At 32.1% G+C, this 23,080-nt stretch overlaps 5 protein-coding genes across 5 annotated transcripts; 2 read left to right on the top strand and 3 right to left on the bottom strand.

The window, feature by feature from the left end:
- The first annotated feature begins 1,074 nt into the window (after positions 1 to 1,074).
- On the top strand, positions 1,075 to 5,683 carry LOC126653592 (oligopeptide transporter 6). The gene is made up of 5 exons (XM_050347517.2): positions 1,075 to 1,877; positions 1,986 to 2,083; positions 2,646 to 3,215; positions 3,836 to 4,277; positions 4,946 to 5,683. The coding sequence occupies exons 1-5, from the start codon at positions 1,365 to 1,367 to the stop codon at positions 5,558 to 5,560; spliced, it is 2,238 nt and encodes a 745-aa protein (XP_050203474.1). The 5' UTR covers positions 1,075 to 1,364; the 3' UTR covers positions 5,561 to 5,683.
- Positions 5,684 to 7,048: 1,365 nt separating this feature from the next.
- LOC126686131 (uncharacterized) lies at positions 7,049 to 8,908 on the top strand. The gene is made up of 3 exons (XM_050380162.2): positions 7,049 to 7,222; positions 7,545 to 7,704; positions 8,540 to 8,908. The coding sequence occupies exons 1-3, from the start codon at positions 7,144 to 7,146 to the stop codon at positions 8,745 to 8,747; spliced, it is 447 nt and encodes a 148-aa protein (XP_050236119.1). The 5' UTR covers positions 7,049 to 7,143; the 3' UTR covers positions 8,748 to 8,908.
- A 335-nt stretch (positions 8,909 to 9,243) lies between these two features.
- On the bottom strand, positions 9,244 to 12,566 carry LOC126687357 (uncharacterized). Its single transcript, XM_050381900.2, has 8 exons — positions 12,243 to 12,566; positions 11,496 to 11,640; positions 11,230 to 11,398; positions 10,765 to 11,035; positions 10,305 to 10,570; positions 10,007 to 10,222; positions 9,710 to 9,812; positions 9,244 to 9,619 (listed from the first exon to the last, which is right to left on the bottom strand). Exons 1-8 carry the CDS (start codon positions 12,391 to 12,393, stop codon positions 9,558 to 9,560), a joined length of 1,383 nt encoding a protein of 460 aa, XP_050237857.1. The 5' UTR covers positions 12,394 to 12,566; the 3' UTR covers positions 9,244 to 9,557.
- Positions 12,567 to 18,284: 5,718 nt separating this feature from the next.
- On the bottom strand, positions 18,285 to 19,370 carry LOC126686888 (uncharacterized). Its single transcript, XM_050381169.2, has 2 exons — positions 18,734 to 19,370; positions 18,285 to 18,649 (listed from the first exon to the last, which is right to left on the bottom strand). The coding sequence occupies exons 1-2, from the start codon at positions 18,972 to 18,974 to the stop codon at positions 18,471 to 18,473; spliced, it is 420 nt and encodes a 139-aa protein (XP_050237126.1). The 5' UTR covers positions 18,975 to 19,370; the 3' UTR covers positions 18,285 to 18,470.
- Positions 19,371 to 19,504: 134 nt separating this feature from the next.
- LOC126686887 (chitinase-like protein 1) lies at positions 19,505 to 21,993 on the bottom strand. The gene is made up of 4 exons (XM_050381167.2): positions 21,862 to 21,993; positions 21,378 to 21,780; positions 20,466 to 20,625; positions 19,505 to 20,161 (listed from the first exon to the last, which is right to left on the bottom strand). The coding sequence occupies exons 2-4, from the start codon at positions 21,769 to 21,771 to the stop codon at positions 19,744 to 19,746; spliced, it is 972 nt and encodes a 323-aa protein (XP_050237124.1). The 5' UTR covers positions 21,772 to 21,780; positions 21,862 to 21,993; the 3' UTR covers positions 19,505 to 19,743.
- Between the last annotated feature and the right edge of the window lie 1,087 nt (positions 21,994 to 23,080).

Here is a 23,080-nt window from a genome sequence, read left to right as displayed (position 1 = left end):
TAATAATTTCCGAGAAGGAGTTGTCGCTGCTCCTTCTCATTGGAGAAGGAACATCGACAACTCTTTCAGATGCCGCGGGATTGGTTGGAATTATTTTATCTAATTTGTTTAATAACATTTTAAAAAATTAATAATTATTAGTATGTTTTATTTGTACATTTTTAAAGATGAAGGATTTTTTTTTTATAATTTTGTAAGTAGAAAAAAATATGATATAATTTTTCGCTTTAGTTGTTTCTAATGTTTTCATCCTTATATTAATTAAATCGACAATTTTACTCTTATTTGGGGTAGAAGTGAAACCTAAAAATTCAAAAACAGGTGCAAATAGTTTTTGTCAACATCAAGATGTAAATAAAATAAATTAAATGTGTGTGATTTTTAAATAATTGGCACTAATCATTATGCATATCAAAAATTGTCATTTTTTTAATTTATGGATAGAGGGAGTAATTTGTTTTCCCCTTAAGTATCATATATGAACATGTTGCTTGATCGAGAGTTGATATCGTACATTCAAACGTCACTCCAACTCTGTCGCCGGCCAAATCTAAATTACACGTGAAATTTATTTGTCCTTTCTCTATTAATAGGGAGTATGGATGAGAACTGAGAAGTTGAACCATTTAATTAAAATTAAAATTATTTTGTCCTGTTAATCAAATAAATCGAATCACTAGTATTAACCAAACCAATCAAATCATATATTGTAATTAACAAGGTTTTATCAAATTAATTATGATATAAAAATTTGCACTGATATCATAAAAAAATCAACTAATCAAATAAATCGGTTATAATTTAGATAAATCGATAAAAATATAAATAAAATAATTAAAAATAAATATCAAATAATAAATGAACAAAACTAATAAAATTAATTAAAAAAATTTAACAGAATTTAACAGATTAATTCGGTTTAACCGACGGTTTACTCGCCCATACTACATCGAACTGAAATGAAACCGAAATTTTACAACTAGCCAAGAGATAGAATTTCAAAATATATAACTATATATTCGCTAAAATGTAGAGAGGAATCTGTTACACATAAATATAGAGAGCAATCTGTTAAAAAATCGGCTGAAAACAAGTAAAAAAAATTAAATGCGATGAATAAAGAAACAAAAATTAAGAATAAACAACGAATTAAAAGGCAGATTCATTGATCACATAAAGATTCAAATAGATTCCTAAACGCGTAAGGAAACAAAATCCTATTCCAACCAAACTACCATTTACAGTTAAACACTGATTAGCTGTTCTAATCAGACTTTTACTTTTTTTAGATTCCTCGGACGGATCAAACCCAACCTCTTATATAAGAATCTAACCTAACCCTAAATTTCCATTCAGTTTCGGCTATGGCGACTGAGAATCCTGACATGGCTGCGTTAGAGCTGGAGAAGGAGAAGCACAATGTTGCCGGCGCCGGAGAGGAGGAGTTGGAGGAGAGTCCGGTTAAGCAAGTGGAGCTGACTGTGCCGAAAACGGATGATCCGAACATGCCGGTTCTGACGTTTAGAATGTGGGTTTTGGGTGTGGCGTCGTGTGTTTTGTTGTCGGCGGTGAACCAGTTTTTTTGGTATAGGAGATCGCCGATGTTTATCAGTTCTATATCTGCTCAGATTGCGGTGGTGCCGTTAGGGCATTTGATGGCGAGGACTTTGCCGACGAGGTCTTTTTTTAAAGGGAGTAGGTGGGAGTTTAGTATGAATCCGGGGCCGTTTAATGTAAAAGAACATGTTCTTATTACTATTTTTGCTAACTCCGGCGCCGGAACTGTTTATGCTACTCATATTTTGAGCGCTGTTAAGCTTCTTTATCGGCGGGAGCTTGCTTTTCTTCCTTCTTTGCTTGTTATGCTCACCACCCAGGTTTGATTTTAGTTCTTTTTAGTCCATTCTGATGGGTTTTGCTATTTTTTGTTGAGTTTTTGTAGGTTTTTTACTCATAATATGAGTTGCACCGTGTTGAATTTGCAGGTTTTGGGTTTCGGATGGGCCGGACTTTTCCGGCGATATCTGGTGGAGCCGGCAGAGATGTGGTGGCCGTCCAATCTGGTGCAAGTCTCATTATTCAGGTATGTGAGCCTGTAGGGTTGTTTTCGTAATATATTAGAAATAATTATATGAAATTTATCTATAAAATTTTAACCCTCTGTAAATATAATCAATTAGTATATTTGACCATATGTATAAAACTTTGATAGTCAAATTGTATTATTGATAGTAATATTTGACGGATTAGATTGAAAATTTTAATAACTAATATAATTATTATTGTTTGATATGTTACAATGTTATTTGTAACTGATAATAAAGTAGAGACACTATAAATATATTAGTGTAACATACATAGAAAAGATTTAATAGTTAAGTTATATTATTGATATTATTTGATGTCTTGACGTCATTCAAATAGTAATTTTTTTTAAAACACACGTACAAAGTATTTAATAATTGACGTATATTATTGATATAATTATGTGATGTATAAGAATTCTCGTTATGTATATGAAAATGTAATAATTAGATTAAATGTTGTTATATCTATTTACGGATGGCGCGATAGACATAATTCATATAAGAATTTCGCGTATATCGAGTGCATCTCATTTTGCATAAATCAATGACTACGTGCAGGGCGCTACACGAGAAAGACAAAAGGCAGAAAGGCGCGGTTAACCGAACACAATTCTTTCTTATAGTCCTCATTGCCAGCTTCTGCTATTATATCTTCCCCGGCTATCTATTCTCACTCCTGACAGCATTCTCTTGGGTTTGTTGGATCGCACCCAAGTCCGTGTTAGTTAACCAGCTCGGTTCAGGTCTACAAGGTCTAGGCATCGGTGCAATAGGGTTCGACTGGGCTACAGTTTCGTCGTATCTCGGGAGTCCACTGGCTAGCCCATGGTTCGCAACTGTGAACATTGCTGTTGGATTTGTTCTAGTAACTTATGTTTTGGTTCCCATTGGTTACTGGTGCAATTTCTACAATGCTAAAACGTTCCCTCTATATTCTATTGATCTTTTCCAAGGAAACGGCGACATTTTCAACGTCCATAGCATTGTAGATGCCAATTTTCATCTTGATAAGGAAGTTTATTCAGAAACTGGACCTATTCATCTCAGTATCTTTTTTGCTCTGTCGTATGGTGCTGGATTCGCTGCTCTTGCCGCTACATTTATGCACGTTTTTCTCTTCAATGGAAGGTACGATCGACTTATCAATTTATTAATCGTAATCCGATTCCTATTTTTGTTCATTTTATTAAAATACAATAGGTTGAATTAATATTTTTGTCTATTTTATGAAAAAAAAATTAAGTCCATTATCTATCTATGAAAATTTGTGTTGACTAATAGCTAGGTTGATCATGCATTTTTATGATTGGAAGATATTTTTTTGGGTCCGCCACTACCTCTAAGTTGACTATAGATTTAATAATTCATATCGAGCCAAATTGATTCTATTATTAAAAATTAAATTGAACTAACTTAGTCAACTTGGTCATTTTTTTAGTTGGACCTATATTTTTATAAACTGGAAAAATTCTTTTGGATCCGCCACAGTCAGCAAGTTGACAATAAGTGTGTTCGATTCATATTGAATTGAACTGAAATTTTACTTTTACTGTGTAAAATTTTGTTAAATTGGTCAGTTATGGTACAAAATTGGATCGAACTAAATTTTTAATTTGAATATTCGAGTTAATTGATTCCGTTTTTTCGGAAACCTTAGACTTCAAGCACGAGCATACTTATTTTTTTATTTATTGCAAATTTTCTGACTCGGCCATTGTCTGATAATGACTTTGATTTTTTAATTGCAGCGACATTTGGAACCAATCGAAAAGAGCATACACCGGAAAGCGGAAAATCGACGTACACACTAGGCTGATGAAGAAATACAAATCAGTTCCGACATGGTGGTTTCACATAATCGTAGTCACAAACATTGCTGCTGTAATAGCCACCTGTGAATATTACAATGATTCACTTCAATTGAAGTGGTGGGGAGTGCTGCTAGCCTGCGCTATTTCCTTATTCTTCACTCTGCCGGTCGGAATTATCTACGCCACCACGAATCAAGCGCCGGGACTGAACATTATTACAGAATACATAATTGGGTATATATACCCTGGTTATCCTGTTGCCAATATGTGCTTCAAGGTGTACGGATATATCAGTTGCAGTCAAGCTCTCACATTCTTGCAGGATTTTAAACTTGGTCATTACATGAAGATTCCACCTAGGTCCATGTTCATGGCACAGGTCAGCTTTCTTTAATTTCCCACTCTGCATAATTAAATCCACCTTGTACTTACATTAAGCATATATATGTGAATTTAATTTTTTATTAGTATGTTTTTTAGACGGTTGCCTGGTTTTCAAAAAATAAATCGAAAAATTCAATTTGGTCTTATATTATAAAAAACAATTACTCCGCTTTTAGTTCCATTTGATTTTGAACATAAAATGTTTTTTTCGCAAAATTTTAGTGTAAACTGAGTCAAAATAAGTAAATTAAACCAAAATATCAATTGAACTTAGACATTTTGGCTCCATATGATTTGATATTATAGATATGTTTAATTTTGTGTTCAGTTCGAAGTTTTAGTATAAACCGCACTAAAATAATCGAACCAAACTAAATTTTTGTACAAACCGATTAATTTGGTTCGGGTTGAAAACTTTAATCCTTGACAATTTGATTTGATTCGCTTTAAGTAAATACAAAACTTTTGGCTCGATTTGATTTGAACCGAAATTACACTTCTTAACACAATATTTTATTAAATGAACCTATTTTCTCTAAGTTGAATCATAAATCATTCATTAATTACATGACATGATATCATTAAATGTGATAATCAAACATTTAATATGAAATAAAACATAAGTGACCTCCGGAATCTAACCCCGGAGTATGAATATTTCAGGTGGCCGGAACAATAATATCAGTGCTGATATACCTAGTAACTGCATGGGGCATGATGGACGCTATCCCTAATCTTTGCGACACTAGGGTTCTTCCCAAGAACAGTCCATGGACATGTCCGATGGACAGAGTCTTCTTCGACGCCTCCGTCATCTGGGGGCTCATCGGTCCCCGCAGAATCTTCGGAAACCTAGGTGAATATGGAGCTATAAACTGGTTCTTCCTCGTCGGAGCAGTAGCTCCAGCTATAGTGTGGCTGGCGCACAAAGCTTTTCCGACCAAGAATTGGATTCGTCTCATTCACATGCCCATCGTATTCGGTGCCATCGGAATGATTCCTCCGGCTTCCGCCGTCAACTATACTAGTTGGATACTGCTTGGATTCCTCTCCGGCTTCGTGTTTTTCCGGTACCATCCAGACCTGTGGAAAAGGTATAACTACGTTCTTTCCGGCGGACTTGACGCCGGAACGGCGTTTATGACGATTCTGATATTTGTTAGTTTGACTTACTGGAAAGTTGAGCTTGATTGGTGGGGAACTAACGTAGAAGGATGCCCATTGGCTGGCTGTCCAACGGCTAAAGGTGTTATTATGGAGGGCTGTCCAGTATATTAGCCAAACTTTTTACTTTTGTTTTTTTTTAATTTTTAGTTATTAGTGGTTGAACATTTAGATTTGATTTTTATTTGTAAATAGTTTGTTTTGGATTTTATAAATAATTTGCTACATTAGTTTAAATGGTTTTGCTTCAATTCAACCAGATGACTACATATGTATCAATATGTACATATATGGATGGTTGGTCTAGTAGTAAGAATTCGTAATTGGAAGGGTAAATAATTTATTCAATATGTTTTCTTTGTTAATTATGTTTTCTATACCTAATTATATATAATTATTGCAGTTTGTAATTTTTGCGATATCTGATGCTTTTGAAAACTAAATTACATTTAAGCAAAAATAAGTGAGTTTGAAGCTCAACGTGAATAAAAAGGACAAAATAATATTGTATTAATGTGAAAAATTTATATCAATTAAATTATAAAAAGCTAACAAAATTATCAAACTGAAATAGACTTGTAAAATTTTGGAAGGGTGAATTGCTGCTATGATGTATAATTATATAATTTAAACATTTTTTCCTCACATATATATTTAATTGGTTAGATAGGATAAATAAGACTAGTAGTAAAATTTAAAAATTATACACAAATTATGAATGTGAATAAAATTAGACGTTATTTGTGAGGGAGTTGAATAAAATTAGAATAAAAGTTTGAGGATTCGATTGAAAAAAAAAATATAAAATAACTTAAAATTCACTTTCAATAAAAACGGATAAAAAAAATTAAACCTTTTCGATTTATGTTTTGCTTGTATTTTGAGTTGTTTGTTAATATTTTAAATTAAAATTAATAAATTATATATTAATTTTATTATATAATTTTTCAATTATAATTTAAACTTCATTAATAAATTCTATCTTTAGAAAAAGAAAAAAAGATAAGAAGGATTATGGTATTCAATATGTGGTAGAAGAAAAAGACATGCCAACTGGGCATTATAGAGAAGACTTAATTATTCAAATAAAAAAAAAACCTAAATTTGTAAAAGTGTGGATTCCTTTTTTCTCGAATTTTTTTTTCAAAACAATTTATATCAAATTAAGACTTGAGATGGTGAATTGATCCTTGTCAATTTTTTTTTACGTGAGTTGAAATAAGCATTCAGTTAGTTCAGTTATAATAGAAAAATCAGTTGAACCGAACTCTCCAGTTCTAAAATAAAAAATAATCAAAAATATATTTTAATTGAAACCGAACGTACCATAATAAAATTGAGAATCAAACCGAGGTAAAAAAAGTGAAATTTTTTCAAAATTTTGCCAATTTGATTAAAATCCATAAAAAAACAGATAATTTTTTTTTTTAATATTCAGTTATTTGGTCGGTTCAGTTAAACTTAAAACCAAAATCGAACAGAAAAATTTAGAAACAAAACCAAACAGACCGAAAGCAATCGGTTCGGTCGGCTCAAAAATTTGGTCACCGCTACAAGTAACTACTAACTACCAAAAAGGAAATTAAACAGTTAAACAAAGAGCTACAAGTGGCAATCATTTCTTATAGTTAGGAAATTTTAAGTGCCTCGTTCTTCATCATTAAATTTAAAACTGGTTAAATTAATTATTTTTGATAATGGAGAAATTGCCAGCAGATCTGTATCTCAAGATTTTCAATTCGTTGGATCATCACAGTCTCGCCGTTGCTCTACAAGGTCAAACTCTCAATTTATTCTCAGATATATTAGTTTATGCTCATGAATTTGCCTATGAATTCATGTAAATTTTGGAGGAATTTCATGAATTTGCCTTTGAATTCATGTAATTGAAGGAATTTCATTTTTGTATCATATATGTTGAGAATTCTGTTAATATCTGAACTATAATAGCTCAAATGGTATAAGCGCTGCTGCCAGGTCGTGGGTTCAAATCTATCTACAAGCGCTTTCCCTCTCCTATTTATAAAAAAGAAATTCTGTTCATTTCTCGTTTTTTCTCATTATAATGAAGTTGCTGAGATTGTGAATTTTTATGAAGTGAGCAAGAAATGGAAGGCGATGGCGTCGGAGAATGGTCTGTGGTGTAATCTGTTCAGGGAAAGATGGGGAGGAGATAGAGCTGCATTCTTTGCCCCTGATGATTCCAGATCATGGAAAGATGTGTATGAGGTTCAGGATCGTTGTGACCGAATTGGACTGTAAGTTGAGCTCAGTTTTTACATAAATTATAGTAGTATATATTATGCTTGCTTTGATAGTGGTGTGGTAACAGAACACCTCTTTTATGAAACTGATGAATTATTCAATTAGATTACATGTTTCATAGCTGAAATTTTCAATCAAAACATATTTGTACATTGGAAATGAATCATTAGAGGGGTTTTCCGGCAGTTTACTCTGGCGTTTTATGTGAGTACTGATATATAAAGAGAATAAAAGTAGAAGAATAGAGAATGAAGAATGATACTTAGAATTTGTCCAGAAGTGTGTGTGTGTGTGTATATATGAGGTCGTGTGACCGGTTAGATTCTTTTCTTCTCACCAAATTCTATATTGATGTTGAGCTGTACTTTTCACTTATGTCTAAAAAAATATACCTATCTTTTACATAGATATTTATTGCTTGGAGTTTTACTTGGATTTAGGTTTTACTTTCCATTCTCGGTTCAAAATTTATGTTTTCGACCCACGATCCATATTACTATGTCCCATGCTCAAACATAGGTATACCTAATACCTTGCCCGGTGTGTATCAACCTAACATCTTATGAAGCTTTCAGCCCCTGAGATCCAAAATTTATATTCTACGTAGCACGAATAATTTATTCAATTAACGTTTTCCTATTCTGCAAATGTATTGAAAACCTTAAAATAACTTTGTTTAGCCATGTCCTGTTTTCTTGTATCCTCGTCCGTCCATTAATACTCTTCCGCATATGCTTGTGAATCACTAATGAATGTGTCTTACTTCTTTGCATTTACAATGCTAAAACCTGCAATGATGCCACTAATAATGTGAATTTGGATGAACAGAGGGCTGAAGTTAATTAGAGAAGGTTTGGACTACTATATTGTTCACAAAGGAGAAATTCAACGTTATTTGGGTTCGAAGAGAGAGTTGAAACGGGCATTAATGGAAGAGAGAACCACGAAAAAAGAGGAAGGTATATTGGATAAAATTCTCTTCATTGTTGGGGATATGGAAGTTGCAGCAACGCAAATTAAGCGTATTCGAAATTGATTGATATTCATTATTGCTGTTGTTTGTTTGTTTGTATATTCATGCAAATTTGCCTTCAGCTCTGCTTTGTTTCTGTCTATAGCCACATTGAAGGTGATGTAATGTATTATTAATGTAGATCCATTAGACTATGAATAAAAAAATCAGATTTGTTTTAGAAATTTGCAAATATTTATTGAAAAGATTTGCTAATATATGAAATATATTGTTATTTAAACAATAGATAACCTGATGTAGAAGCACAAAGACACGATTTTGTTCATACAAATAAGTTTGGTCAAATTCATGTGTCTTTGCATTTGGCGATTCTTTTTTCGGTCTCGGTATAAAAATATAATCTTCTTTTTCTTTTTGGCTTATGATTTTCATTTTAGTGTGTCCGTTACACTTACATTTATTTTTTATCATTCAACCCTTCAAAATTACTTGATTTCACAAGAAATTCTAACTTACAAATATTAGAAGATTGTTAGAGAAAAGTATATAAGATTTCAAATTATAGGAAATATGATGATTATCAGCTCAATAAATAAGACAATGTTGAAAAAAATGGTAATATGAAATTACACTTCTTTGGTACAAACTATAGACCCAACTCAAAAAGAATTACTCTGTAGATAGTTCCTACAAAAATAGTCACTAATATACTATTATGTCAACCTAAAAAATGAATCTCTCAAGAGTTCCAAGTCACCTTTCCCTATATTTTTCTTGCTTTGCAGGAAAGACCAAACCTTTCTCTTGTAATTTTGATTGCAAATTCAAACGGTAGCATCGAACGGAAAATTCTGTTTTGTCAGTTCGCTTCCATCAAATGTTGAGCGGTTCCGCCTCATTGTCCCTGTCCTTCATGGCTGACCAATCTTCTGACTCTGCATTATGGATAAGGACGAATATTAACAACTACGCATGATAATGAAAACTACAATAAAACGTGTATTAGTGAAATGCAAGAATCGTACTTGGCTTGTCGGAGATCACCATGAGCCTCCTCTGCAGAATGGATGCCACAAATAGGAATATGGAACACATACCGAACATTACAGTGATTGGGAATGCATTCACCTTCAAACAGCAAAACAGAACCAGTAAATAACAGAGTGGAATTCTGATAGATGCAGATCGGAGTATAATTAAAGTAAAATATTACAGCAGATGTGCGGTAAAATCAGGTGACAATTTCCGAGCACATCAAACAATTCCATAAACCATAGTCCTCCTGATGATGTATGAATAAAAAAGTAAATTATGTGGCTTACATTGTACAGTACAACGCAGACAAAGATGTTGAGAGGAATGCGGAAGAAGTTCATAATAGTGCTCCTGGCCTCCTCAGGAATGTACTGAGATCTCATCTTCATAATCGATGGCCAGAATATCCCGACGCAAGCCTCAAATGTGCAGAAGCCGAGAAGCTGTATACAACCTGAAAACGAGATGCCTCCGCCTCTCACTTTAGAAGGTGCCACGAGAAACTGTTACACATATCAGACAGATTCAGGATCAATGAAAAAGGATAGGAAATGCAAAAGCCACTTGAATAAGGATGATACGTACATTGGTTACAATGGGAAGCATAAGCGAGAAAGAGGAGACAATAAAAACAATCTGCATGTAGCTTTCCACCCGGGGTGAAGACTGAGCCATCAACCGAGATGCAAGGGAGCTTCCCAACATTGACGCCATCATGAATGTTGCAAAAATAAAACCATGAGGAATATCCTCATCATTTGGGCTCAAAGCAGGTGTCCAAAGGAACACAAAGGTATACATAGAACCTTCAAACAGTGACTGAATGGCACCGAGCAAAGCAATTTTCTCATCTGAACATAAAATGCCAGTTTAAATAAAACTAAATTGATAAAGAAAGAGAACTAGAACATAAAAATTGTAAATGACTGCCTATTTGGTCCACAATATTATATATGCACAAGCTGTAAGATACAAACAAATAGAATGACATAGCTAGCCAAGTGACATAATGAAAAGACATGTACAAAATGAACGGGGACTCTACCGGAAGCAATGGCCACAGCAGCACCCCTGAATTGGTTGAGCAAGTCCTTGCTCTCTGAAGTGTCACCATAATTTTCCGACCAGGATGAAAGAATAATGGCCATTCCAATTGCAAGAAAGCATGAAGCGGCATCAAAGGGGGCCACGGGACCAAGAGCAAATGTATCGACAAGAAGGTTTCCGAACAGTCCAGCTATTATAGCAACAAGACCATTGCCCAGAAATATTGCCTTAGAGAAAGTTAATGACAGCCATTGTTGTTCAAAGCCCCTCTACACAAATCAAGTATATAAAATAAGTAATCATCAGCAGGCAGTTGCATTTTTTTCTGACGATGTGAACACAGTATAAACAAACAACGAATCACATGACAATTTACAGAAACCAAACATTCTAAAATAACTGAGAAAATTTTCGATAAAAGCATTGAAAGCCATTTTTTCATATAAACAGAAAGATTTTTAACCTTATTGTGCTCTGCGACTAGCCATGATTCAAATGCTGAAAATAGAAGGGAAGTAGCGATGCCTCCCAAAACACGACCAAGCATCAAAACTCGGTAGTGAGGAGAATGCTTAGTAATACAACTCAAGATATAGGTGATGCAATAAGTAACGCATGCCCTCTTTCGACCCCTGAATTAAGAAAGCAAGCAAATCTTAACATCAGGAAGATAAGACAAAAATAAAGTATAAACAAACAATGCAAAATACTCGAAGAAGATAAACTCACTGTTTGTCAGCTAAAGAGCCAACAATAGTCCCAAACAACATGGAGGATCCAAAACCAGCAATAAAAAGCTGTCCAATGTCTCCTTTCCCAAACCCATATGTGCTATACAGATAGTACACATATGGACCCTGCAACCAATCACCGGCTGTCGCCGCCACGACAATAATACTAGTTAATGCAATGATTTGCAGAGACACACCAACAGACCAATAAACATTAATAAAAATAAGCAAATCATAAAAGCTTTATCTGAATTACAACATAAAGCAGAGATCTACACATAACCAACCAATCAACAACTGACATTAATTTCAAAAAAACAAGACCACCCAGATTCAACTTACATAATCACAAAACAAAAACAGCACATAACTGTAATAAATTTGTCAAAAACAGAACAGCAAATCAATCCAAGTACTTACAATAGGATCAGATTGTTCATTAATGGGACTAATTATCTATCCAAAACTTAAAAGAATCCAAATCATGACACATTGCGTAAATTTTAAGGACCCTTTTTAAGTAATTACATCCAGGATCACTCTCGAACTCCGGGATATGGACCGCCTGCAAGCCACATACTTATCAAATCCGGGCTATAATGGCCAACAGTCGAGTCTCAACCACTATAATTACATGTTAATAAAATAAAACTACATTTACAAAATCAATGTAAACAAAAATATATACAATAAGATCAGATCCAGATTTAAGTATAAGAGATCTAAAACAGAAATGAAAAATTACCCATCATAAGAGAGTAAACAAGAAGGTAATTATTCTTGAAAGAATTAAACGCCGGCGACGTATTGATTCGATCTTTGGTGGTTTTGCTCAGCTCCGACGCAGCAACCACTGCTCCTAATCCGCCGAACACTAGATAGTAAAACAACTCCATTTTCGTGTAAACAATTCACAATTATCTGATCTCTTTGTACTGTTTTTTCTGCTATAAGATCAAGATTTCAAAAGAAATTGAAGAAAGCATACGAAAATAACTAAATTAGTTATAAAATGTGCGTCTCTCTCTCTATAATGTGAGATTTTATCACTTAACCATTATACAAATCTAAGTGTATATATATACTGCTTTAACGACCGGTTACTGTCCTCTGTTTTTATTTCTTCTGTAATTTTGTAGTATTAAATCTCTTAGGTTAAATTTCTAAACACTCCTTCAATTTTTCTGTAGTATTATAATTCAGTCCATTTTGTTAAATAGGTTAAATTTCTAAACACTCCTTCAATTTTTCTGCTGTACCAGAACTCAATTTAAGTTGAGTTTCTACTTAAAACTAATTTATTGATTTCTTGTTTTTTAATCTTAATATATTGTTTACTCTTATCTATCTTCCACTATGCATAATTTTTCAACTAAGTATGGTTGAAATGGCAATTAATTATGATTATAAAATTTGAGATGGAGATGTTTAATGGAACTCAAAATTTTGGACTATGACAATAAAGAATACTATATTTATTAGCATAATAATGGCTATTAAAAAAAGTTGATGATTTAATTAGATGATATAGATTAAGAAGAACTATATAGACTATATATTATATAATTGTATTTTACAAATGAGAACTTACATCTCTAGTTAAGGTGTAGAAAAATTTACAAAGTCATTATATGACCAAGTCTATAAGTAGTGAGTTTATCAAAAGTAAGTCATTTTTAATATATTTCAATCAAGTCCTTGTTGATTTGTTGAGGTTGGATATGAATATTGACAAGGAGGATCAAGCATGATCCTACTTTGTTGTTCTTTACCTACCATTAATGAACATTTTTAGTTATCATAATCACCAAATAAATCCGATGACACTCATAAAAAAAATACCAGATATTCTTCATTTCGTGACCATATAGATATTTATCAAATAAAACAGCCCGACTTTCGATAAATGTCCTCCCAATCGAGTAAGGTTGCTTTAATGTTCGATAAATTTGGAAGTTATACGATGTTAAGTGTTGTATTTATAGACTATCTTTTGATTTACCTAAAAAAAATATAGTAATATTTTCTCAAGTATCAAATGTGCATTAAAGTGAAACTTTTAACATACGGAAAGTCTTTGAGAAACCCACCATTATTGTCGATTGATTGAGTAAAAATACTCTAAGATTATAATTTGAATACAATTGACAATAGATACATGCCATGAAGTAGCGAATCATCAACTTAATTGATAATTTTTATTAACTATAATTGATAATTTTCTAGTTGGTACAAGTGATTCGCATAGCTACAATAAAATCACCAGTAGTACTTTTGGATTGATTTTTTTATAATTTGAATACCTTTTCAGCTTCTTAATAGGATTTTGGAACATAAATGTTTATTTGTTGAACATCGTTAACATTTTGTATCCACAAAATAATGTGTTTAAGAACTAAGGTGTAAAAGAAGAAGAAGCAAAGTTTGGCTACTAGTTAACATATGATAAAATATTTAGGAACTAAATGGTAATGTTTTGAAAGTTTAAATCAAAATCATCTCACCTATATCACCACATGGCACATCACGATCATCGCATATTCGCACCAAGTATAACCAAATTTTTTATTTTATCATAATAATAATTTAAAGGCTTAATTCCTTAAAAAAAACCCCACCTTGTACTTTTTCTTCATTTATACCCTGACCTTATAAAAACACCATTTGTACCTAATTTTGGGTTTTTTATGTTTCATCCCTACCCAAAAGCATTAAATTATACTTTTTTTATTTGGAAAAGAGTTTAAAACATACTTTTTTTTATTTTAACAAATACAAATAAATTCTTAAACATAAAAAATAATCAAATACATCCAAATAATTAATTAATTTTTTTAATTTTATAAATAATAAAAAAATTAAAAAAAAATATTATTTTTTTATTTGTTTTTGTCGGAAATATTTTAAAAAAAATTAAAAAAAATTTAAAAAATTCGGAAATATTTTTAAAAAAATTACGATTATTTTTAATTTTTTTGAAGAAGATGATATTTTTGTACTATTAATAACATTAATATCTAATTAGTATATAAGTTAAAAATGAAGGATTGTTTTAAACTCTTTTTCAAATGAAAAGAGTACAATTTAATGCTTTTGGGTAGAGATGAAACATAAAAATTCAAAATTGGGTACAAATGGTGTTTTTACAAGGTCATGGTATAAACGAAAAAAAAAATGCAAGGTGGGGTTTTTTTTAAGGAATTAAGCCTAATTTAAATAATTAATTTGTTATTATTATTAAAATGTTAATCCTGAAACTAAATTACCTTGAAAGGGAACTTTTTTATGAGAAAAAATAATAATTATATTACGACTAATGTATCAAATCAGAGTATCAATATACATCGGTTATACTATAACTAAACTAGCAATTATTTCTTAATTAAATAAATATGTCTATACATAATTTAACAATTTAATAGACTAAACTATAATGTAACAATTTAATATAATAAAAATAACAAAAATTATCTTAGGACCTAAATAACACCATAAAAACATTATAGTTTATAAGCATAATACTAGTAATTAACTGGACAGAATAGTGAAATCAATTAAATCAAAAACATAAATTGAATTACCAATTATATATAATCAAAATATAATTTAAAATAATTAAAACAAACAACTAATCCTAAATCAGATCCATATCATTGCTCTATACCTAAGATGATGAAAATTAACTATATATTAAAAAAATCAACCAAAATCAATAATTTAGCAAACCTATTCAATTTTAAAATGAAACGACTTGTTGAATGGTGATTTTAATATTAAAAACAACATACATTACATATAAGAGGGTTGATTGTACTATATTTTTGAAATGTACATATAGTTGCACTATTGACTTTTATATAGAAAATTAATAAAATAAAAGGTACAAGATTACAAGCATTGCTTTAAAAATAAAATATGGCAATCAGTTTACTAGTTACATATTTAATTAGTTCACTCAACGGTTTGATTTATTGAATAATTTCCTTACTATCTTCCAATTTTTATTAAACGAATATGTAATTAGATGACTCATAGATTAATTGCAAAACCATATAAAATCTCTAGTTAAGGTTAAAATTTTATTTTATAACTGTTTACAATATAATTACAATCAAAGATTAAAAAATTAGACTGGACCGATCGGTTGAACCAACAATCAACCAATCGTTTGATCCAACTAACTCACAAAAACTAAAAATGCAGCCCCAACTAGATTGAAAAGATAAAAAAGACTGAACCGGCGTGCGTACAAATTTTTAAAATTTATTTGGTTCAATTATACATATATAAAAAAAATAACGGAATTTAGAGAAAAGAAACTAAAAAGGAGGGTTTACCTTCAATTTTTTAGAATGAGTGATTTTGCTTTTTTATCAAAAAATTTACGATTTTTTTTTTATATTTAACCATAAAACTTACTAAAATAACATAAACAATACAAGTCAAGTCTTAAAATATAATGGACACTTTTAACCGCAATCTGATCGAGGCTAAACCAGTTCGACCACCTGTTCGGTTTTTAAAACACTGATTTTAGGTATTGGAAACATAGGACTTGGAGGGGTACAAATAAAACGCGGTTTCACATTTGGATCGTACTATGCATTTTGTCGACAAAGCATCGTTAGAAATTGTGACCCATTTTTATTTTATTCTAAAATTATTAGTGTCGGTGGTTTCCCATACTAGGCTTAGTGCTAGGGTCCACTACGGCACGTCTTGGATACTGTTATGGTGTGCATAAGGTGGGTCCAGCTGGCTTTTAATATAGATCGTTAGATGTAAAGTGGGCCATATCCTAAGGAATTTAATCATATAATTGAACGAACAGTACGTTACGCTACGACATCAAAGCTTTGACTTATGCCTGCACGGGATCCGAGCGCTCACACCGCTCCTACAAACTTACATTATTTTCGCTAAACGAGCAGATATACCCTTAAACTTTTCGTACAAGTCTATATAACCCTTAAATTTAATGCTCGAGCACAAAAGAAGCCCGTAGATTGTAAAAATAGACCAAAGAAGCCTTTGTGCCAAAGCCCTTATAAATGTGATCTATTTATAATAGGCCAAAGCCCTTATTAGGTCCATATATTATCATTTTACAGTATTTAGTCCTTAAACTATTAATTTTGTCGATTCTAAGTCCTTAACGTGACAAAAATCATGTGAAATTAACTAATATATTAAAAATGTACATACATTGTCAATGTAAATAGATATAAATGCTACAAAAGCAATCGACGTGGTATGGATTTGGATTAACTATAAGGCGTGAAATTGAGTATTGATACTTTTAGCGTATGTGGCTATTCTACATATCTAAAAAGGTAATCAATGGTAGTCGGTTAATTTAATACAAATGATACGATGATTGAGTTTTTACACTCTTTACTCGTCTTAAAAACAGCACAAGGTAATGCAATTGTCCGAACACTAAAATACATTTGCGCTCAGAGGCTACATTGGCTTCAAACAAAATATCTAACATCAAATATTATGTTTGTATGCTTCCATGTCTAAATTTCAATCCTATATGAGCTTGTTTTTTGGATTTAAAAAGTTGGGATAATGCTTGTGAAAGAATAACTTGAGGAGAAGATATTAAAGTGGCAGGAGATTGTTGAGGCGTAAGATCGGAAATGTCGATGGGCGACTGGATTTTAAGCGTGTCTACCTCTTTATCGCCCTTCATCATTACCACGTTAGTCGGCAATCTCTCCGCGAAAAATGCTTTATTTTTTCTCAAATGTCTATCGAGAACTACAAAGGTAGCATGAAGACTTGTCGCCTGCTCAAGAACAACCAGCTTCAAAGGATGCCCCATTGCCACTTTTATACATGGGACTACCTACAAGCATTAGTACGATATATTAGAGAGATTAAGCTCAAATGAAATAAAATTAAGGCCCAATTATTCAAATATTTATCAATTTTATCAATAGTAAGTAAATTTTTTAATTTACTATAATTTAAATGAAGAATTTTATTTCAGCCGTGATCAAATCTTTCCAATTAAATAGATTAAAATTAAATTTATTTAGGTAATATTCATTAAATGGTGGCTTATTAAAGCCAGTTTCATCTCATTGAAGCATAAAAAACATATAGTGCCCAAAGAAGAAAATCATTTGAAGGTGCTACGCGAACCTTTTTTTTTTTTGACAAACACGTGAACTTAATTTAATTGAAATTGAAAGATTTAGTTAGAATTGATAAGAATGTTAAACGTTTTGGATTATTATGCCTATACATGTTTATAAACAGGACTTAAATGAGTTAGGACGGGATCTAACGAGCATGATTCTTTGAAATATAAGTCCAAGATTGGACCTAGTCCTATTTGAACTCAATATATACAATAAATAAAATTTATGCAGGTTCAGATCGAACTTTTTTGAACTTATATGAAATTTAATAAACTTGCATATAAAATGACATGCTTTATATGAGCTAAGGCTCGGCCGATGTCAAAAAGGATGTCTACAAAAATATCTAAAAAGTAAAATATTCACAAAATTTAATCCTGAAACTATGACTTGAGAACCTCATTGGAGCATACCTTAGAATATTTTTTACACTAGCGTTTTGGTATTTTTGGTCCAAATCTCGTCCTAGCATATTATTTGAAAAATAGTTTCAAACAGATTTTTAAAAACACAGTTTGCAACCGTTTCTAAAAATAGTATCTAGAACAATTTCTAAAAACACAGTTTGCAACTGTTTCTAAAAATAGTATCTAAAACAATTTGTAAAAAAAAAGTATCTAACAATTTCAAATGGCTTTAAGAAAAAGTTGAACATAATTTTTTTTTATAAATTCAAAGAGTACTAACAAAAATATTAAAATTAAAGAGTAAATAAATAAAAATTAGTTTACAAAATATTGAAAATGAAATGTTTTTTTACAATTCCATGTGAAAATTGAGTATTCAATTTCAGAACAAATGGGCCGAAGCCGGCCCAATGATCAAGTCCAGTTACTCCTAATATTAAAGTATGAGAATAAATCATCAACCCCTTTTTGGTCGCATAGCTCTATGATCCCCCGAATCTTGTGATACTTATGATCATTCATCTTCAACTCGCTCAATGCCGACAGATCCCCTTCATCAAATGTCCAAACATCTAACCATGTCTTGCATAACACTAGCATTCATCCCACAACAATAATTTTTATAAGTGAGTATCATGCAGTAACAAATTATATATAATGAATGAATCAACGCTTACATGGGAGAGGAATCCATGGCATCACACCAAGAAGGGTGATGGTGATGCTGCAACGACGAGCTCGACTTTGAACAACATGGTCAAGCGCCCACCGGAGTGGCTCCGGTGAGAAATCCTTCAATGCATCCATTACTATTACTACATTATTTCTTGAGTTTGGCACAAACACCCCGCCGAAACTATTATTCAAAACGTTTCGGGGTGGTGTTTCATCTCCTTCGCCTTTCATACAGTCTATCATATCATATCCAAACTTCAAAACGGATTTCTAATCTTTTGTTATGAGGCGAAAGAAAAAGCTAGAGAAGAAGCGGAAAGAGTTATGCAAGTTTTTGTTTCCTATAAATAGGAAATATACACTCTTGTTATTGGGAATATCTAAGGTATCAAAACATGGAATTTGATGGGAATTACAAGGATTGGTGAGCATAGATATATTCACATCAGGCGCATTGAGCTGGCAGTGGTCTTCAGGGATGCCAAAAACCAAATCAAGCCAAATAACCAAACAAACCAAACCAATAAATCCAATTCGATTTAAAACTTTAAAACGTTTTAGTTTTTTCAATTTGGTTTTTAATTTAAAAAAAATTAGTTAAGTTTTACTACAAACTAAACCAAAAGAACTAGTTCGGTTTGGCTTGGTTTGAAATTTTTCATATCTTTATAAATTCAATTCAGTTTTGAAAAAAAAAACATAAAATTACAGTTCGTTAGAACAGAATGCACACACCAGTGGTCCTATTTTAATGTAATTAAGCAACACAGGACTCCTTCAAACTTCATGTATGTCTGCAATAGAATACAAATTTAGTACATGATGATTACAGTTTTACAAAATAGGCTTTGAATTTGATGAATCTTAATAATCTACACAATCAATGTTTATTATATACTGCACGCAAGCAACATAGCTTTCACAAACATATATAAAGCTGAAAAATGATCTTACAATATTAAGAGATCACCAAAATGATAATTTGAGGGCTGTCAAAGCTGTCCGCAGAAGCTCAAGAAGATGAAGAAGGATCGGTATGAGTTGGATTGAACGCCTTCTGCTCGGCACAAGTGAGCAATTCATGAGGCCCAGCATCTTCTCGGCCTACACCAAGCAAGTCAAGGTAATACATATAATGTGATACGATGTTATTCATTCCGTCGACATCACCCTGCCCACAAACAAGATCCCCGTAAAGAACATTCATCGTGGTACCAAAACCAGGAACCCGCTTGCTCAAAGTGTCATTCTTGGTGGGTTTCCAGTTGCCAACAAAGACATCATGGGCCGATGGTTGGGACTTCTTCATTGGGGTCATCCACCTCCAAATTGCAGCTTGGAAGGCAATCGTAGCATTTTGCTCAATGTACTCGGGATGGTGTAACAAATCCAACTTCAAAGCATCTCCGACAATTCCATAGTTGTAGTTCCTACAACGACAACAGCGACAGTTAAATATTTCAGCAGTGTAGTACATATTTCAAGATTTGAACTCCGCCAAACAAAAAATAATTTTCCATCTAAGATTCTTTAGCGGTTGTCCCTCAGTAGCATCGAAACCAATTTTACGATCCACAACCTCGAATCCTCAAACAAATAACATAACTTCACCAACTTTATCTCCTAGGCTATAACTCCATAAATCAAATAGAAAACATTTTGCAGGCTTAAACAAACAAACCGGCAAGAAAGAGTGTGCTTCAAGCAAAAATGATTACTCATAGCAAAACATACCAATAGATTGGCAAGGCACCACGACCATAGTATTCAGCACCAGGAGTGCAAGGATAGGTTAATTTGTAATAGTCATCACAGTATGACTGACTAGGGCTCATTTCCTTGTTGTAGCAAAGTCCATAAGCTAATGGTCCTCCTGTAGCTACTCCATAACCGCCTGAAACAAACATTAAGACACTTATAAACACAAAAACTACATCACCCAAAAAAAACAAAACAAAAATACTTCACAAGCATTGATCCAAAAAAAAAAATTATAACAAGAACAATAAATATCCAAAACTTCCAGCATACGCATTAAATTAAGCTTAAATTACGGGATAATTGCTAAATAAATCATAATCTTTAGCATGATTCGTATTTCAACACAGACTTTCAACCATGGCAATTTAAAACACGAACTAACAATTTCTTTTAATTCAAAATACCGACCGTGATTTATTTTCCAAGAACAATAACCATCCAAAACTTTCAGCCTTGGTATTAAGTTATTAAGGGACAACAGCAAAACAAATCATGACCTTTAGCATGTTTTGTATTTTAACTCGACCTTTCAATTTCACCAATTTAAAACACAAACTAAAAAATTTCCACAATTCCTAACACCCACCAATTTTTCAATTAAAACATGACGCTAAGGATGTTGGAACATGACGCGGAACTATAAATTCCGGCATTCTTTTCAAAATTTGAAACACCGGCCGAAATTTTCGATTAAAACACGAAGCTATGGACGTCGGAACATGGCACGGAACTATAAATTCCGCCCTTTTACACATTAAAAATCACACAATCAACCATTTAAACTCAATTCAAGTTCATTACTTTCGAATAAACAATTCCTACACCATTAACTACTATAATCTCGATCATAAACAGTTTAAAACAGATAAATTTAACATTACTCACAAGAAGTTTTGCTGCCGACATGTCCTAAAAACGCAGCCAGTTCCTTCATCTGCATAAGCTTGCCTCCGGTAGTACAAAACCCAAGATGCTGAAAAAGGGTCGAAGCAGCAATAAAAGACTGGTAATCCCAAAACCCAACAGCATGAGCAACCGGCGCATTTCTCTTCGAGAACAGATCCTCAAATTGGTACGTCTGAAAGAAATCTGAAATTGTCTGATTACAGCAATACTCCGACCATTGTTTACATTCCCATCCTCTAATACACTCTTTTTTCCCTCTCACGGTCCTCACTTTCGTCTTCTCCGAGTCATCTCCGGCCGCCAACGAACACCAGCTCGCTAATAACACCGCCGCAATGAGGATTACACATTTGCCCTTGCACTCCATTTTCATTCTCCTTCTCTGCAATTCAATTAAAAAAGTTATCAAATTTGAACTGTGATTCTGATTTAAAATTGAAGTGAAGAGTGTGAATTAGGTTACCGGGAGAATTGGGTATTCGGATCTGGAGTTGAATTGAAGGAAGCGAGTGACGGGTTAACCAAATGAGTTGGTCAGTGTTGGATCGGGAGTCTTTTTCAGTCCATTAAAGTTTGTTTGGTGGTGGAGATTGATGAGATCAACGGTGGAGATTTGTTGTGATGGTTGATTGATTACTCAGCAATACAAGCTGGATTTTTGGAGAGGGAGCCCACCTGAGTTTTCCACCGACAGGGGAGGCTTTTTGGGAAATGATATGTTTAAGTTCCTGTGTTTTTTATTAACTCTTACTTAAGCCCTTACATTAAATTATGAGGCCTTTAGAAAAAAATAAAATTATTATTTAAATATTTGCAAATTTATAAATATCACTAAATTTCCTAAAATTGCTGCCGACATGGCCATTGCTTCTTTTTTTAAAATAATATCACTAAATTTTCCTTTTAAAAATTTTCGTTCTCTAAATTCTTTATTCTAAACTTTTTCATTCTATTTTTTTTTCTATTTAATATTTATAATTTTTTTTCTCTAAAAATTTTCTTAAATTTTATATATTTTCTCTTTCTAAAATTTTCTATCACTAAATTTATAAATTTTATATCTCTATATGTACTTTTTTTTATCTTTAAAATGGTGAATAAAGAACCAATACTAGATCAAGTGGTTTAATCGATTGAATCAAAACATGGCCGGCTGTCTAATTCAAAAATAAAAAAAATGGAATCTTATCCTACTGGATTGGACAGGAAAAATTGACGATTAAACATAATATTAAATCAATTGAACGAACAATTTGATCATGAATTAAACAAGCTAGGTCTAATTTGTTTTTGCTTTATGATTTTACACAATTGGTTCAACTGACAGTTGAACCGATTGAATTGAAAACCGATGGTCAATACTAGCGTGACTATCTGTTTGATTTTTAAAACACAACTTTAAAATTTTATGGATTTTCTTTCAAAATTTTATATCTCAGATTTTTTAAAAATTTGTGTTTCAAAAATTTATAAATTTATTGAGAAAATGCAGGAGATAAATTTAAACTGGATTTAAATTTAATATATTTTAAAAATTATTTGAAATATTATTTATCATTTGTTATGTTTTTTACATATTTAAAATATGTATTAACATTAGGAATTATTTGCAAATTTCATTAATTTTATCATTACTTGAAGTAAGGTTAAGCAATTTTTTTGGAATTAGAATTTAAAATACC

Source organism: Mercurialis annua, linkage group LG6, assembly GCF_937616625.2.
Source record: "Mercurialis annua linkage group LG6, ddMerAnnu1.2, whole genome shotgun sequence".
NCBI lineage: Eukaryota > Viridiplantae > Streptophyta > Magnoliopsida > Malpighiales > Euphorbiaceae > Mercurialis > Mercurialis annua.
Note: the sequence above shows the minus strand (reverse complement) of the source record. Positions and strands in the feature narration are given on the sequence as shown.

Excerpts from the sequence above, each read along its gene's own strand:
- LOC126686887 (XM_050381167.2), bottom strand. The coding sequence starts at position 21,771 with ATGAAAATGGAGTGCAAGGGCAAATGTGTAATCCTCATTGCGGCGGTG. Across the intron at positions 20,626-21,377 it reads TGTCGGCAGCAAAACTTCTT|GCGGTTATGGAGTAGCTACA; the intron begins GTGAGTAATGTT and ends TGTTTGTTTCAG. Across the intron at positions 20,162-20,465 it reads GGTGCCTTGCCAATCTATTG|GAACTACAACTATGGAATTG; the intron begins GTATGTTTTGCT and ends TTGTCGTTGTAG.
- LOC126687357 (XM_050381900.2), bottom strand. The coding sequence starts at position 12,393 with ATGGAGTTGTTTTACTATCTAGTGTTCGGCGGATTAGGAGCAGTGGTT. Across the intron at positions 11,641-12,242 it reads TGTTTACTCTCTTATGATGG|CCGGTGATTGGTTGCAGGGT; the intron begins GTAATTTTTCAT and ends TGGCGGCGACAG. Across the intron at positions 9,813-10,006 it reads TCTGCGTTGTACTGTACAAT|GTGAATGCATTCCCAATCAC; the intron begins GTAAGCCACATA and ends TGCTGTTTGAAG.
- LOC126686131 (XM_050380162.2), top strand. The coding sequence starts at position 7,144 with ATGGAGAAATTGCCAGCAGATCTGTATCTCAAGATTTTCAATTCGTTG. Across the intron at positions 7,223-7,544 it reads TCTCGCCGTTGCTCTACAAG|TGAGCAAGAAATGGAAGGCG; the intron begins GTCAAACTCTCA and ends ATTTTTATGAAG. Across the intron at positions 7,705-8,539 it reads CGTTGTGACCGAATTGGACT|AGGGCTGAAGTTAATTAGAG; the intron begins GTAAGTTGAGCT and ends TTGGATGAACAG.
- LOC126653592 (XM_050347517.2), top strand. The coding sequence starts at position 1,365 with ATGGCGACTGAGAATCCTGACATGGCTGCGTTAGAGCTGGAGAAGGAG. Across the intron at positions 2,084-2,645 it reads GTGCAAGTCTCATTATTCAG|GGCGCTACACGAGAAAGACA; the intron begins GTATGTGAGCCT and ends GACTACGTGCAG. Across the intron at positions 3,216-3,835 it reads GTTTTTCTCTTCAATGGAAG|CGACATTTGGAACCAATCGA; the intron begins GTACGATCGACT and ends TTTTAATTGCAG.
- LOC126686888 (XM_050381169.2), bottom strand. The coding sequence starts at position 18,974 with ATGATAGACTGTATGAAAGGCGAAGGAGATGAAACACCACCCCGAAAC. Across the intron at positions 18,650-18,733 it reads GCCATGGATTCCTCTCCCAT|TGTTATGCAAGACATGGTTA; the intron begins GTAAGCGTTGAT and ends GATGAATGCTAG.